General features: G+C 63.7%; 2 protein-coding genes across 2 annotated transcripts in view; one reads left to right on the top strand and one right to left on the bottom strand.

Annotated features, from left to right (window-relative positions):
- Window positions 1-3,285, bottom strand: SSTR2 (somatostatin receptor 2). The gene is made up of 2 exons (XM_021548511.2): window positions 3,181-3,285; window positions 1-2,724 (listed from the first exon to the last, which is right to left on the bottom strand). Exon 2 carries the CDS (start codon window positions 2,667-2,669, stop codon window positions 1,560-1,562), a length of 1,110 nt encoding a protein of 369 aa, XP_021404186.1. The 5' UTR covers window positions 2,670-2,724; window positions 3,181-3,285; the 3' UTR covers window positions 1-1,559.
- A 6,329-nt stretch (window positions 3,286-9,614) lies between these two features.
- SLC39A11 (solute carrier family 39 member 11) overlaps window positions 9,615-16,557 on the top strand; it is a 91,791-nt gene continuing 84,848 nt past the window's right edge. Inside the window, exons 1-3 of the mRNA XM_077787397.1 lie at window positions 9,615-9,665; window positions 10,828-10,941; window positions 12,084-12,122. Of these exons, the coding sequence (XP_077643523.1) occupies window positions 10,834-10,941; window positions 12,084-12,122 (147 nt within the window). The 5' untranslated portion in view covers window positions 9,615-9,665; window positions 10,828-10,833. The remainder of the gene's footprint in view (window positions 9,666-10,827; window positions 10,942-12,083; window positions 12,123-16,557) is intronic.

Raw genomic sequence — 16,557 nt, 5'->3', positions numbered from 1 at the left:
ACTTCAGGCGGAGCTGGTGCTCTGGGATGGAGCGTGGCCTGGCCATGGAGCAAGTGGGACCCCAGGGCAGGCGGCACCGGCTGCGGCCTCAGCTCCCACCCTGTTGGTGCACGGGGTGAAGGCTCCGTTCTGCCGGTGCCGGTGGCACGGGACAGGGTGACCGAGCCCCGGCTGCTCGCTGCACCCAGCGCCCCGGGTTCCCACGGCTCAGCGCCGGAGCAGGGGCCTGTGAACGGACCCGGTCCGGGGCGGCAGCTGCTCCGGGGCTCCGGCAGGAAGCCGCCACTTCTCCCTCTCCCCCGGGCTTTCCCCGGAATCCCTCCCGTCCCAAGGAGGGGCTCGGCTGGGGGGTCAGAGCCCCGGTTTGTGCCCAGCTGGGAGGGCAGCCGGGCACAGGGACAGGGACAGAGCCGAACGCTTCGGGACAGTCTCGGGAAGGCAAATAGAGCGGATGTGGGGCCAGCCCCGCCACCCGTCACACAGTGCAGGATCCAGGGGGATGGATCCGTGCTGCCCTGCCCTTCCTCATCCCCTGCTGCTGGGAGCCCCCTTGTCTGCTCTGCCCGCTCCCTTCGGCTGGGCCAAGGGTGGGGACCGAGTCCCCAGCACCCCCTGCCCGTCCCCATCCTCTCTCCAGCGTGACTTGCCTGGAAGGAGCAGGGAGGCGTCAGCCCTCGGAGCCGTGGCCGGACAAACCCCGATCTCAGCCGCTGGCAGCGCGAGGTGCCCGTGCCAGGCTTCTCCAACGTGTGAGCGCTGCTGAAACACTTCCAGGGATTTTCCAGCAGGGAGCGGAGCGCTGGTGGTGCCCGGAGCAGCGGTCGCGGCCGGTGCGGGCGGTGGGAGAGGCAGCGGCTCCCGGGGAGGGCAAAGGGAGAAATTCTCCATCCCGGGAGAAAATGTGCGGGCGGGTGACGCCGCGGCAGGGCAGGGAAAGGGCTGGAGGAGGCAGGGTGGCATCAGAGGGGCTGCTGCGGGGGCAGAGCTGCTTCCCGTGGGGAAGTCACCTCCGTGCTGGCGTGTCCCCTCCCGGCAGGGCGGCTGCGGCAGTCACAGAGCGCGGGGAGGCGGCAGGGCACGCGGCGGAGCAGGGAATATCCCGGGGAAAAAACGCAATCCCAAAAATCCCGGTCTCCTCGGGAGGGACGCTCGCCGGCAGCTCCCACCAGGTCGGTGCAGGGTGTCGCACACCTGTGGCCTCGGCTCCTCCTGAGGTCCCCCGGTGTGTCCCGGTGCAGAGCCCCGAAGCCAGCCGGCGCCGAGGGTGGCACGGGGGACCCAGCAGAGCCGCCCCGGCCGTACCTGTGCCCACTTTGGTGGCACTTTGGTGTCGCCGTGAATTGTCTTGGTTTTCCTGCCGAGGCGGCTCCTCCTGACCCGTATCCATCCCGACACCTGCAAGCCAAGCCAGCAGAGAGGAGCCCAGCAGAGGAGCCCCGAGGCCACCGCGCGTCCCCTCAGGTGGCATTCCTGGCCTGGCCCCGTGCTGCCACCCCCCGCTGCAGCCGGGAGCCAGCGGGAAGGGGAGGGACGCGGGCAGGACAAACCCCGCCGTCCCCTCAGATGCTCGTCTGCAGGTCGCCGTTGAGCAGGGTCCTCTGGGTTTCCGTGGTCTCGTTGAGGCGGGATTTGTCCTGCTTGCTGTCGCTGCGGTCGGCCTCGTCCATGCCGCTGACCTTCACCAGGCACAGGACGTTCTGAAAGCTCTTCTTGAAGTTGTCGGACAGGAAGGCGTAGAGGATGGGGTTGGCACAGCTGTTGGCGTAGCTCAGGACCACCACGAAGTCAAACATGCCCTTGAGGACGGGTGTGGGCACGATCATGACAGACACGGAGGAGACGTTGAAGATGTAGAAGGGGAGCCAGCAGAAGATGAAGACGGCGACCACGATGGACACCATCCTGGTGACTTTCTTCTCGGACTTTTTCCTCTTGGAGGAGCCCACCCTGATGCCCGAGGACTTGACTTTGATGATGATGAACAGGTAGCAAAGGCAGATGATGGTGAGAGGCACCAGGAAGCCCAGGATGAAGGCGTAGATGATGAACCCCGTGTACCAGGCGCCCGACTCTCCCGGCCAGATGATGGTGCAGCTACTCCTGCCGTGGTTGTGCTGCACCCCGGCATAAATCATGATGGGCATGATCACCAGCAGGGAGACACCCCAAACGGCCACGTTGATCATTTTGGCTGTCCTGGGCCGCCTCCACTTGGCAGATTTGATGGGATGGACCACAGCCAGGTAGCGATCCACGCTCATAACCGTCAGGCAGAAGATGCTGGTGAACTGGTTGATGCCATCCACCGTCATGACGATCCTGCAGAGGGCTTTGCCGAAGGGCCAGTGCACCAGGGCCACCTGCATGGCCAGGAAGGGCAGCCCGAGCATGAAGAGCTCGTCGGCGATGGCCAGGTTGAGGATGTAGATGTTGGTGATGGTTTTCATCTTGGCGTAGCGGAGGATGACGTAGATGACCAGCGTGTTGCCGCACAGCCCGATGATGCAGACCACGAAGTAGATGAAGGTGAGGATGGCGTTGCTGGTCAGGTCGAAGTGCTGGCCCGTGGCGTTCTGGGAGGTGTTGGTGGGTGCCTCCAGGGAGAAGTTGTCGAAGGGGGAGGCCGGGGAGAACCAGAAGGCGGTGGCGTTGGGCAGCTCGTACTCCATGGCTCTCCCTGGGCACTGCTGGCTCAGAGGAGCCGAGATGTCATCTTCTCTGGCTCTGGGAAGAGAGGAGAAGATTCTAGAAATCAGGGAGTAAATAGGAATGAAGGGATTCCTGGGGAGGATCCGTCCATCCTGCTGCCAAGCTCAGCGGGAGAGAGGCTCCCTGCAGGGGGGGTTCCCAATCCACCTCGCCATGTCCCCTCCTGGAGCAGCCTGCCCGAGCACGCCTCAGCTCCTCCTGGCTCCGGCGATCCCGGAGCCTTTGCGACTCCACAAATCCAACCGGTGCGTCCCGGCGGCTGCGACTGATGCCCGGGAGCACCGAGCGCCGGGGGAAAGCCTCCTCCTCTCCAGGCCGTTCGGCGGGTGCAGCCCCTTCCCTCCCAGCCGGCACCGGCACGCCGAGCCCGGGCGGCTCCGGTGGGCGACGAACTCGCTGCGAGGAGCCCCCCGGCCCCGGCCCCGTCTGTCCGCTGCAGAGGGCAGCGGGCGGTGCTGCCCCGCCGCTCACCTGCTCCCGCCGCCCCCGGCCCGGCCCGGCGGGCACCGGGGAGGCGCCGCAGCGCCGGTGCCCCGCTGGGCTCCGCTCGGTTCCGCACCGCACGGCTCCGCACGGCTCCGCGCACCCGCTCCCGGCGCGGCTCCGCCGCTGGACCAGCGCACCGGCTGCGCCCCGCCCCGCGCGGGGCGGCTCTGCGGGGCCGGGGCGGGGACAGCCCGCGGCGCCCAGCGCTGCCCACCCTGCGCTGCCCACCCTGCGCTGCCCACCCTGCGCTGCCCACCTCCCCGCACTGCCCACCCTGCCCTGCCCACCCTGCGCTGCCCACCCTGCACTGCCCACCCTGCGCTGCCCACCCTGCGCTGCCCATCCTGCACTGCCCACCCTGCGCTGCCCACCCTGCCCTGCCCACCCTGCGCTGCCCACCCTGCCCTGCCCACCTCCCCGCACTGCCCACCCTGCCCTGCCCACCCTGCGCTGCCCACCCTGCCCTGCCCACCCTGCGCTGCCCACCCTGCCCTGCCCACCTCCCCGCACTGCCCACCCTGCCCTGCCCACCCTGCGCTGCCCACCCTGCCCTGCCCACCTCCCCGCACTGCCCACCCTGCCCTGCCCACCCTGCACTGCCCACCCTGCCCTGCCCACCCTGCGCTGCCCACCTCCCCGCACTGCCCACCCTGCGCTGCCCACCCCGCGCTGCCCACCCTGCGCTGCCCACCCCGCGCTGCCCACCCCACACTGCCCACCCTGCCCTGCCCATCCTGCCTACTCACCTCCCCACACTGCCCACCCTACCCTGCCCACCCCGTGCTGCCCACCTCCCCACACTGCCCACCCTGCTCTGTCCATCCTACTCTGCCCACCCTGCCCTGTCCACTCTGCCGTGTCCATCCTCCTCTCTCCACCCTGCTCTGCCCACCTTGCTCTGCCCACCCGCCCTGCCCACCTCCCCACACTGCCCACCCTGTCCTGCCCATCCCACCTGCGTTCCCTCTCCTGCCATGCCCACCCTGCCTCCAGCCCCACTGTCAAGCTACATTTTGATTCCAGACACGGCCTCAGCTTCTCCAGAGCCACCGGGGAGAGGGCAGCATGCTGGCCACCCCAATGGAGGGTGACCCAAAAAGCTTCTGAGAGCCCCAAAGGAATGCTGGAAATTCCTTGGCCCCAGGAGTTTGCATCTTGCCTCCACAGCCAAGCCGAGGCAGTTTCTTGTGGGTCCTCCCATCTGGGAGAAGTCAGAAGGTGATGCTGAAATATTTGGGTCTCTGGGGACTTGTGTAGTACAGGTGGCTCCTGCCACAGCCTCTCCCCGGATAAGGAAGACCAAAAAAGAGAGGTTTGGGGCAGATAACCTCTGCTCTGGTTTGTTTGGGATCTTGAGAGCAATTAAATTATCTCTATTCCTGCCCCCCTTCCCATCACTTGTCCAGGAGACAATAGAGAGCAGGAAATTAAGAGTGGCTGTGAACAAAGAGCCCCGCGCTGAGGCTGCCGAGCGCGGCCGGCAGCTCCTCGTTTTCACTTCGCCATCCACTTCCCCAGGCGAATCTAAAGACATCAGGTCCTGGAGCACCGGCAGAGTTGTTATCAGCCTCATTAATCTTTAGGAGGCAGGAAAAAGCTGCTTCTGCTGGAGATGATGTGGGAATTAATGTCCTGGTAATAGCGGGAGAGGAGGGAGGGGGTGAAGGATGCTCGGCTGGTGTGAGGGGGATCGGATCTTTGGGGTGTCCCGAGGAACGGCAGTCCCTGGGTGGCTGCACCGGCCCCCGGAGGAGGGAGGACAGCCCAGGAGAGGGGTTTGGTGCCCTGTGACCTTTCCAGAGCTGTTTTATCCTCTCCTGGCTGGTGCCCGTGCCCAGCAGCGGTGCCCTTCCCTGGGCAGTGGTGGCTGTGAGCATTCCCAGCGCTGCCTCCTGGAATCTCTCCCCGGAGCAGGTGACGCTGCCACGTCCCTGCCCTGGGTTCCTCGGTCACCAAGCCCTGGCACCGAGATCACCCCAGCCCGGCTGGCAGAGGCCTCTCCTGGAGGGCTGCAGGAGGGGCAGGGGGGGCACAGGGATCCCAGGGGGCTGCCAGGGGAGCACCAGGGCTCCAGCCTCTCCCTGCTTTGCACTTCCACCTCGGTGGGAAGCCAGGGCCAGGGAGCTGGGGGAATCCAGGCAGTTCTGCCTGGCTGAACCCAGATCTGATCTTCATTAAAAACCCCATAAAATTAATGAGATGATGGCCCGGTGGGTGTTGAGGAGCTGATCGGAGCTGATCTCCATCCAGGAGGAGGGCAGCAGCAGCTGCCTGAGTCAGGAAACCATCCTTGAGCCTTTTGAAGGGATTGTTTTTTCCATTCTGCCTAGTTTTGGGGCTGAATTAAAGCCCAGTGCAGAGTCTGCTCTGCGTCCCTGGGTGGTCCCTGGTTCGGAGGGACGCTGTACCAGCAGCTGGTTTGGTGCTGGCAGATAAACTCCTCTTTGTCCTTTTGCCTGGGAAGCATCCACAGCACTGAAAAGCACTTTACTGGCAGGGCTGGGGAGAGGAGGAACACACAGCCCCTTCCCACACGGCCGAAATAACCCCTGGGAGAGGGGCACGGGGGTTACGTGACCACAGAGAGGCTTTCAAAGCCCTTCCAAGCTTTCTGCCGTCCCTTCCCAGCTGTTCCACAAGAGTCCCTGTGGAAAACAGAGCTTTCGACCCCTGTCCTGGAAATGAGTGTTGTAAGGAGCTGGGGCTGGGATGCCAAAGGAGGGGTAGGGTGAGCTGGCCTTTCTCCTGGATCCATGGCAGGGAGGCAGGAATGAAGGGGCTGGGCTGGGCTGGGCTGGGCTGGCAGGGGGTGCCGCTGCTGTCCCCCAGGACGGGGAGGATTTGCTGTGCAGCCAGGCCCAGGATCCCTGTGGATCTCTTGGATTTGATGATCTCTCTTTGGAAAGCTGGCCCAGCCTCTTCCCCCCGCTGCCCTCAGAGGGACCCCGCTGTCCCCTGCGGCCGTGGGGACAAAGCCAGCCCCGGCAGGGATGACCGTGCTGTTTCTGTCCCAGGGACACTGCGCTGGCACTGCCCTTTCCCTGCCTTTTCCCTTCCCAGCTCCAGCCCCGCGTGGCTTCGGCGGCTCTGCTGATTCCTGCCCGGAGGCGGCCTGGCTGCGTTTCAGGGATGCTCGGGCCGGGGGGAGGCTTGGCTTTCTGCTAATTAACCAGACAATCAGTCTGGGCCATGTCCCCGCGCCCCGAGGCGCGGCAGGACCCGGCTGGTGGCTGCCAGAGCTGATCGGGAGCGTCTGCAGCGCTGATGGATGGCGGGGGAGAGGCGCCGAGGCCGTCACCTGCGCCCGGGGCAGCGTCCGGACCTGCCGGGGTCCGGGGCAGCATCCACGGCCGGGATCGGGGGCAGCATCCGGACCTGCCGGGGTCCGGGGCAGCATCCACGGCCGGGATCCGGGGCAGCATCCACGGCCGGGGTCCGGGGCAGCATCCGGACCTGCCGGGGTCCGGGGCAGCATCCACAGCCGGGATCCAGGGTAGTGTCCACACCCAGGATCCAGGGCAGTACCCAGACCCTCCTGGGATCCAGAGCAGCACCCAGATCGTTCTAGGATCCAGAGCAGCCTCCACCCCCAGGATCCGGGGCAGCACCCAGACCCTCCTGGGATCCAGGGCAGCACCCAGATCCTCGTGGGATTCAGGGCAGCATCCACAGCAGGGATCCAGGGCAGCATCCAGAACCTCCTGGGATCCAGGGCAGCACCCAGACTCTCCTGGGATCCAGAGCAGCATCCAGACCCTCCTGGGATCCAGGGCAGCATCCAGACCCTCCTGGGATCCAGGGCAGTCTCCACTCCCAGGATCCAGGGCAGCATCCACACCCCCCATCCCTCTCTATACCCCGGGGCTCTCCCCTCCACCCCTCCCGGCTCCTGCTGCTTCCAGACCTCCTCGCAGCCGGTTCCTTCCTCCCCCTGCCTCCCTCCCCTTCTCGCCCCGCCGTTATTTGCCTCCCTAATTGGTTTATTGATCTGTGCAGGGGCCGCGCCGGTGGATCACGTCCCGGAGCGCTGACACTAACGAGCCTCCGGCAGCCGCGGCGAGCCCCGGCTCCCGCGCCGGCTGCGCCTGCCTCGCTGCAGGGTCCTGCGGTGAATCCGGGGCTGCACACGCTGGCTTTGGCAGCCGGGCTCTGCTCCAGCTGGAAATGTCACGGCTGGTGGCAGCACGCACTGCTCCCGCGACCCTCGCGTCCCTCCCGGCCAGCCCCAAGCCGGAGAGAACGAGAACAGCGTTCCTGGGTGCCCTGGGACGGATCGGGCACCTCAGCCCCTGGCATGGGACCGTGACCCCGCCTGGCCCTGCCCCGTCCTTGGGGACAGCCCCGCGTGTCCTCATTCCCTGTCTCGCCATCCAGGCTGGCTCCAGCCGCCGCCCCAGCCTGGCACAGACGGGTTTGGGTTGGGCAAGAGCCCGGCCGTGAGGCCAGGCTGAGCCCAGGGACACTGCAGGGACACGCTGGCCCTTCCCAGGGACGTCCTCAGCCGGCAGTGCCCGGTGCCAGCCCTGGGCGGGATGTGCCTCTCTGCCCCAGGCCAAAAATCCCAAAGGATTTGGGTCCTGGCTGCCCCAGCGCTCCCTGGAGCTGCCCCTCGTCAGGTCTCGGTCACCCTGATGGGAGGTGGCAGCAGATTTGTCCCCTCTTGGTGTTTAATGTGCATTTTAGGGGCTCTGGGGCTGCTCCTTCCCTGCTGGACAGGCAGGGCTCAGGGGGGAGCTGCCAGCCCTGGGCTGTGACACTGAGGGGACAGGCAGGAATGTGACACTGAGGGAACAGGCAGGAATGTGACAATGGGACAGGCAGGAATGTGACACTGGGACAGGCAGGAATGTGACACTGGGACAGGCAGGGTTGTGACACTGAGGGAACAGGCAGGAATGTGACAATGGGACAGGCAGGGTTGTGACAATGGGACAGGCAGGGCTGTGACACTGAGGGAACAGGCAGGAATGTGACAATGGGACAGGCAGGGTTGTGACAATGGGACAGGCAGGGCTGTGACACTGAGGGAACAGGCAGGAATGTGACAATGGGACAGGCAGGGTTGTGGCACTGAAGGGACAGGCAGGGATGTGACAATGGAGGGCTGTGACACTGACACAGGCAGGGATGTGACAGTGAGGGGACAGGCAGGAATGTGACACTGGGACAAGCAGGGCTGTGACACTCAAGTGTCTCTGCCCACAGAAGTGACACTGTCGGAACAGGGGTGGCAGTTGATTTTGCTGGTGCTCCTGCACAGAGCCATCACTGTCCCCATTGCCACCCACACGTCCCCAGGCAGAGCCATCATTGCCAGCCGCCCCCAGCCCGGTGCAGCGTGTCACCGTGTCCCCAGGGCCAGCCCTGCCGGGTCACAGCTGTCCCCTGCCCTGTCACAGCCGGCCGGGGATCCCCGGGGTGGCGGGGGCAGCTCTGTGCGTCTGTCCCCGTGTCCCTCCCAGCTGGCACCTGGCCCTGCATCTGCCTGGCCCTGCAGCTAATGAGGGATGCAGCAATTACAGGGCCAGATTGATTAAATCCTAAATCACGGAGCTTTCAAACGGCCCTGACCTTTCCCAGCTGGGGCAGCGGGGCTGAGCGGGGGCTGTGTCACAAAGCTGTGTCCTTGTGCCACCCCTGCTCCGTCTGCCGTGGCACAGGAGGGGACACGGGGCTCTGTGGCGGGGGGCAATCGGTGACAGGGATGTCTCTGCCCCCAGCAGTGATGGTTTGGGGTGCCCAGCTTGGGCATCAGGAGGTGTTCCCCCGTGGCAAGGTTGTGAAACGTCGGAGGAGCTGCCAGGGGAGGTTTGGAGCGCCCGTCCCTGGAGGTGGCACTCAGAGCTCTGGGCTGGGGACAAGGCTGTGACCCCAGAAGTCTCTTCCAGCCTCAGGAATCCCGGGGTTCTGTAGCCCCCACGGGCGGACAGGTGACACTGGCTGCACCCCGAGTGACAGTGACGCCGCTGGCCACCGAGCCGGCTCCGCTCGCCCCCGCGCGCTGCCCCACGCTGCACGTGCTGCTCATTAACGTTGCTAATTAGCGGGGCTGATGGCGGGGGTGTCGGTAGGGAAGGGCTCTCGGGGCGCTCCGGTGCCAAGGCGGGGCTGTGTCCGGGGGTCTCTGCGGCGGGGACAGGCGGTGACAGTGGCGGTGACAGCGGCACCGCCGCCTTGCCGCGCCCGCCCGCGCCGCCCGCCCGCCTCGCTTCGTGCCCGGCGCGCCCGCGCCAACCGCAGAGCCGCGGGCGGCCCGCCCCCGCCGCGCTGCCATTGGCTGAGCGCCGCGGGGGGCGGGGCCAGCCCGCGGACACGTGTGCGCACCCGGAAGTGGCGGCGGGACCGGCCCGGGCCGGGCGCGGGGACCGGGAACGGAACGGAACGGAACCGGACCGGACGGACCGCCCGGCTCGGGCTGCTCCAGCACCCACCGTGTGCCAGCGCGCCCCCGCACCGTCCCCCAGCCCCAGGTGTGCGGGTTGCGGGGGTCCTGGCAGCGCCCGGGGCGCCGCGTTTGGGGGTTCGGCGGCTCTGCGTGGGTCGGGGGCTCCGGGGCTGCGGGTTTGGGGGTCAGGGGTCCTGGGCAGGCCAGCGGCTCGGGGGTGTCCGGGGTTGCGGGGGTCCTGGGGCTGCCCCGGGGGGCCCGGGTTTGGGGGCTCGGGGTTGCGGGGCTCCAGGTTTGTGGGGTCAGGGGGGGTCCAGATTTGGGGGTCTGGGGGGTCCGGGGGCTCCAGGCTTGGGGGCTCGGAGGTCCGGGGTGTCTGGGGGCTCCAGGTTCGGTGGTTTGGGGGACTGGGGACTCCAGGTTTGGGGGTTTGGAGGTCCGGGGGTTCCAGGTTTGGGGGTCCGGGGGTTCCAGGTTTGGGGGTTTGGGGACTCCAGGTTTGGGGGTTTGGGGGACTCGGGGGTCCGGAGGCTCCAGGTTCGGAGGATTCGGTGGTGCTGGGACCGGCCCCGCGGCTGGAGGGCCCGGGGGTGCCGGGGAGGGGTTGGGAGAGGGATTTGGGGGTGTTCGGGTGGGCTGCAGGACCCCCTGTAGGAAGGGGAATTTTCCTGGGGGGCTGGGGGGGGTCTGAGCCGGGCACGCAGCTGCAGGGGCTGGGAAAAGCCCCGGGACAAGGCTGGGGGAGCCTTTGGAGGTGGGGTGTGTGTATTTCTTACACAGTCACACATAAATCTATCAGTGCCTGTACACTCCATGTTTTTCCCTATAAATGCATCCATGCAGGCGTGTGTGATGCATTTCCAGCCCGGCTGTATTTCCGTGGCACAGCTGCTCCCTGGGCCATCCCCTCCTGGGCTTTGTTGCCCATCCCCGGGGCTTTGTTGCCCTTTTCCCCTTTCCCGAGGTGCGGGGAGCAGCTGCTCTGAGCGTTTTCACCTTCCACACCAGAAAAGTCAGACTGAGGGCACAAAAAAGGGGCCTGGGTGAGGTCTGACCCCAAATCCTGCTGGGGTTCTGCTCCAGCGGGATGTGCTGGGACCCGCTGAGCTTTAGTGACAAAGTCTCCTAAGGGACAGACAGGAGTCAGGGGAAGATGGCTGAGCTGGCTGGAGCCCTGCTGTGCAGAGGGGTCTGGCTGGGATTTGGGGGCTCCCTGGCTGCTCCCCGAGGTTGCTGCTGTCTCCTAGGCCAGCATGATCCCGGGAGCGGGGCCGGTGCCGCAGGCGCTGCTGGGGACGCTGCTCACCTGGGGGCTGACGGCGGCGGGCTCGGCGCTGGTGTTCGTCTTCTCCAGCGGGCAGGTGAGCCTGGCACCCCCCGGATCCTGCCCTGGCACCCCCTGGATCCTGCCCTGGCACCCCCTGGATCCTGCCCTGGCACCCCCCCGGATCCTGCCCTGGCACCCCCGGATCCTGCCCTGGCACCCCCCGGATCCTGCCCTGGCACCCCCTGGATCCTGCCCCCAGTGCAGGGGAGCCCTGGGACCCCACAGATCCTGATCCAAGGGTAGGTGAGCCCTGGGACAGCCCCTGGGATCCCACAGATCCCACAGGATCCTGATCCAAGGGCAGGGGAGCCCTGGGGGACCCCACAGATCAAATCCAAGGGCAGGTGAGCCCTGGGGATCGCACAGATCCTGATCCAGGGGCAGGTGAGCCCTGGGACAACCCCTGGCACCCCACAGATCCTGATCCAGGGGCAGGGGAGCCGTGGCATCCCAGAGGATCTGGGCTGTGCCCTGCTCATGGCTGGGTTCTCCTGTCTGCTCCCAGCTCTGGGGGACAAGAAGAAGAAAAATCCAGCTCCTCTCCCAACACCCAGGAGGGGAAGGAAAGTGAATTGCTGAGCCCAGGATGAGCTCCTGGGGCTCTGCAGCTCCTGGGGCTCTGGGCTGGGAGCAGCAGCTCCCCTGCCTCTAACCTGGTTTTGCTGCCACGTTTCCAGGGCAGGATTTGGGTCAGAACGAGCAAACTGAGGAGTTTAAGTCATCCTGGATCCAAATTTAGAGCCCCCCTCGCCAGGGTGTTCCAAATTGCCCAGATGGATTTATTATTTATGCCTCGGTCTTGTGATGATTTATTCAGGAGGTGGCTGCCAAGTGAGGCTCCCTTTGGAGGAGCACTTTGCTTTTCTTCCTTGGGGAGGGGGCAAAACCTGCCCTGGGGTGGCAGGGACACCTTCTACTGTCCCAGGGTGTCCCAGCCCTGTCCAGCCTGGCCTTGGGCACTGCCAGGGACCAGGGGCAGCCACAGCTGCTCTGGGAATCCCATCCCAGGGAACAACTCCTTCCCAAAATCCCACCTAACCCTGTCTCCTGGCAATGGGAAGCCATTGCCTGTTGTGCAGGTCCCTGTGCAGCCTGGGGACCCCTTTCCCAGCTCCCCAGCACCGTGGCAGTGCTGTCACCAGGGGCTGAGGCTGCTTTGTGCTTGGTTTGTTCCAGAGGCGGATCCTCGATGGGAGCCTGGGCTTCGCCGCAGGGGTGAGTGCAGCATCCTCCTCCTCCTCCTCCTCCGTGTTCTCTGCAGCCCCTCCACGCTTGGTTTGGTTGCCCACTGGAGTTAAAATCCCTTGGAGGATTCCCTGAGGGCAGGGAAGGGCTCAGGCTGCTCCTGGCACCGGGACGGTCACGAGGCGGCCGAGCTGCCCACGCTGCTCTGGCTCCCTGCACTCAAACCCCCCTGGTTTCCTGGGGGCTCTGGGTGGCACTGGGGGCACTGGGAGCACTGGGATGGGCAGGAGAGCTGTGCTGGGGGCTGCTGGCTTTGTGCTTCCCCAGGGGTGCTTTAAATCTTGTGGGGAGAGGGAAGAGAGAGCTGCAGCTCTCCATGGAACCTGCATGTGACCTGTGGGGCTCCTGGCAGCTTTTCCTGGAGGAAAACCTGGGATTTGGGAGCTGTGCAGGGGCTTGGCAATGTGGGGCTGCCCCTGCCCAGGTGCTGGGGCAGGTGGGGCCTCACCCAGGCTCATTAAATTGTTTCCCTCATTAAAGCTCGAGTCCAGCTGCCAAACCCCACCCTGCAGGTGCTGGAGGGCACCTGGGATGTGCTCTGGGGGGAGCTGCCCCTTCCCACCTGCGTGCTGGGCTCACCTGGGCTCTGCCAGGTGCCCCTGGCTGTGTCCTGCCAGGGCAGGTGGCACCTGGGTGCCAGCAGCTGGGTTTGCTCCCTGCAGGGGGAGGACTGTTCACCTCGGTGGCTCTGGGGGATCCTTGGGCTGACGTTTCTGCAGGAATCCCATCAGGATGAGGCCTGGCTGTCCCTGCTGAGGCCACCAGGTCACCCTGCCAGCAGCTCTGAGTCAGCCCTGCCCAGCCCAGGTGTGGCTCAGGAAGCAGAACTCCTGCAAACATTTGCTTTTCCCTGGGAACAGCAAGGGGGAATTGTTCCTGGGGTGCTGCAGGGGCCAGGCAGCCCTGGGGACACCAGGGACACCAGGGCCAGGCAGCCTTGGGGACACCAGGATCCCCCTGAGTTTGAATTTTTCCAGCTGGCCAGCGTTGCCATTGCTTGGCCAACAGCTGGGTCTCATCCTTTCCCTGCCTCAGAAGGGTTTAACAACACGAGGAACCTTTTCCTTTCCCCCTTTGTTTTTTTCTCCTTTCCCCCTTTGTTCCTCCTTCCACCTTTTTTTTTCTTCTCCTTTTTTTCTTCTCCTTTTTTTCTTCCCCTTTTTTTCTTCTTCCCCTTTTTTTTCTTCCCCTTTTTTCCTTCCCCTCCTTTTTTCCCCTTTCCCCCCTCCTGTTTTCCCCTTTCCCCCTCATTTTTTTTTCCCTTTCCCCCTCCTTTTTTTTTCCCTTTCCCCCTCCTTTTTTTTTCCCTTTCCCCCTCCTTTTTTTTTCCCTTTCCCCCTCGTTTTTTTGCCCCTTTCCCCCTCGTTTTTTTGCCCCTTTCCCCCTCGTTTTTTTGCCCCTTTCCCCCTCGTTTTTTTGCCCCTTTCCCCCTCGTTTTTTTGCCCCTTTCCCCCTCCTTTTTTTGCCCCTTTCCCCCTCCTTTTTTTGCCCCTTTCCCCCTCCTTTTTTTGCCCCTTTCCCCCTCCTTTTTTTGCCCCTTTCCCCCTCCTTTTTTTGCCCCTTTCCCCCTCCTTTTTTTGCCCCTTTCCCCCTCCTTTTTTTGCCCCTTTCCCCCTCCTTTTTTTCCCTTTTCCCCCCTCCTTTTTTTGCCCTTTCCCCCTCCTTTTTTTGCCCCTTTCCCCCTCCTTTTTTTGCCCCTTTCCCCCTCCTTTTTTTCCCTTTTCCCCCCTCCTTTTTTTCCCCTTTCCCCCCTCCTTTTCCCCTTTGCCTTTCCCCTGCCTCAGTTCCCTCTCTGGAAGTCCCAGCTAATCCAGGCTTCTGCAGGCAGGATCCTCCGAGGTGATGTGTTTCCATAGAGACAAAGCTTTGCTTGCTGGGTGATCTGATGGGAAATTCTGCCTTTTCTCTTAAATCTTCATATCCTTAAATGAGATTTTTTTATTTTTCTTCCCCCCCAGCCGCTCTCTGTGCTGCTGCAGGGCTGGGCTCAGGCACCAGGAGCAAACACCTGCAGCCCCTTTCCTGCAGCCTGGCACAGCTTTGCCTGGCACAGACGGGTTTGGGTTGGGCAAGAGCCCGGCCGTGAGGCCAGGCTGAGCCCAGGGACACTGCAGGGACACGCTGGCCCTTCCCAGGGACGTCCTCAGCCGGCAGTGCCCGGTGCCAGCCCTGGGCGGGATGTGCCTCTCTGCCCCAGGCCAAAAATCCCAAAGGATTTGGGTCCTGGCTGCCCCAGCGCTCCCTGGAGCTGCCCCTCGTCAGGTCTCGGTCACCCTGATGGGAGGTGGCAGCAGATTTGTCCCCTCTTGGTGTTTAATGTGCATTTTAGGGGCTCTGGGGCTGCTCCTTCCCTGCTGGACAGGCAGGGCTCAGGGGGGAGCTGCCCTGGGCTGTGACACTGAGGGGACAGGCAGGAATGTGACACTGAGGGGACAGGCAGGAATGTGACACTGGGACAGGCAGGAATGTGACACTGAGGGAACAGGCAGGAATGTGACATTGGGACAGGCAGGAGTGTGACACTTACACAGGCAGGGTTGTGACACTGAGGGGACAGGCAGGGATGTGACAATGGGACCGGCAGGAATGTGACACTGAGGGGACAGGCAGGGCTGTGACACTGGGACAGGCAGGGCTGCACTTTGCTTTTTCCCTGTCCCAGGTGCAGCAGGAATTCATCCTCAGCCCTCCCCAGATCAAAGAATCCCTTCAAACTGCACCAGGGATTCACAGAGCTCAGCTGAGGCTGCTTAATGGAGCCTTTATGGAGCCAGGTGGAAAAGTTTGGCAAGGAAAGTGCCCTGCCAATGTCTTCATCTTCCACCTGCCTTTCCCATCTCCTTTTCCTGGATTTCCTGCTCCCCACCTTTCCCTTGGTGTTCCCATTCCCACCCCAGGGATCCCACCAGGACTTTCTGCTTTAATGAGGGATTTAATGGTAGCCCAGCCCTGAGTGTGAAGCTCGTGGCTCAGTTTATTCTGAATTTTAACACAAAAGCTCCTGTGTGGCTCCACAGCCACGGGGGCAGTGCTGGATCCCTGGGCTTGGGGGCTGAGGAGAGCCCAGAATTTGGGGGATTCCTGCTCTGAGTCCTGGTGGAAGGAGATGCCCAGCCCTGGGAGAGGTTTGGGTTGAAATCCTGCTGTGTTTGGAGGGATTACCACCAGAGTGAGGGCACGGATCTGGATTCATTGCCCTGGTTGGTTTTTTGTCTCCTGTCCCACTGCTGGGCAGGGTTTGTGATGCTCTGGGTCCCTGAGCTGATCCCGCCTGCCCTGTGTTTTCCCAGTCCTGCTGGATTGATGGCATTGTGGCATCTTTGGGGCACAAAGGCTGTGAGAATGCCCCAAATCCACTTTGGCTCCCTGGCTCCGTGGGGCTGGAACGAGGGGAAGCTGTGGAAAATCCTCTCTGGTTCCAGGTTTGTTGATCCAGGGGGATTTTCCTGCCTTTTATTCCTGCCTTTGCCACCAGCTGCCTTGGGGACACTGGGCCTGGCTGCTGTCCCTGGCTGAGCCACTGCAGAGCTTTGAGATCAGAGTGAATTTGTCACTGCAGCCGGGTCCTTGGCAGGAATCCTCCCTTTTCTCACTCCTGGGATCAGCTGAAACCAGGCTCTGACCCTGCCCTGGGTGGGCAGGAGATCCTAAATCCCTAAATCCCACCCTGAGCTCGGGGCAAGCTGCTGAAGGGCTCCCCTGCAGCTTGGAGTGCTCTGTAAATCCATGACAAAGCCTCCAGACCTGATCTGCACAACACAAACCCATGGAATAAATCCCTTTTCCTGCACCTGGGGCTGCCTCAGCTGTGTCAGCTCCCCTGAGCTGTGGGATCCTGGCAGGATCTGGGGGCTGAGCTCTGTCAGGGCTCTGTTTGCCGTGGGGAAATGATAGCTTAACGTGAGCTGACAACATAATTCTCCTGAGCCTCTCCCTGTTGCCTGTGTTGCCACGTTGGGGCGTGTGGTTGTTTTTTAAAGGAGGTGGCATTTGAAATATGAGGTTTGACAGCCGTGCTTAAGCCTGACATGACAGCCCTCGTTCTTCTTACTCACAGGCAGCTCAGATTTACACAACCCCCAGGGACTGGTGTCTGCAGCACAGGCAGCTCCTTCCTCCCTCCTGAGGAGGGGCTGGGGGTGGCAGAGCTGGGCAGCAGCTCCTCGTCAGGGCCTTGGAGCTGAGGAGAGGAGGTTTGGGTTGGAAGTTGGGAAGGAATTCTCTGGGAGGGTGTTGGGACGCTGGCACAGGTGCCCAGAGCAGCTGTGGCTGCCCCTGGATCCCTGGCAGTGCCCAAGACTAGGCTGGGCAGGGCTGGGAGCACCTGGGACAGTGGGAGGGGTCCCTGCCACGGTGGCCCTGGATGGGCTTTGAGGTCTTTTCCAGCCCAAACCATCCCTGTGGC

This window comes from Lonchura striata, chromosome 19 (assembly GCF_046129695.1).
Source record: "Lonchura striata isolate bLonStr1 chromosome 19, bLonStr1.mat, whole genome shotgun sequence".
In the NCBI taxonomy this organism is placed as follows: Eukaryota; Metazoa; Chordata; class Aves; order Passeriformes; family Estrildidae; genus Lonchura; species Lonchura striata.
This window is presented reverse-complemented; position numbering and strand designations above follow the sequence as displayed.

Coding starts and splice junctions, on each gene's coding strand:
- SSTR2 (XM_021548511.2), bottom strand. CDS start 2,669: ATGGAGTACGAGCTGCCCAACGCCACCGCCTTCTGGTTCTCCCCGGCC.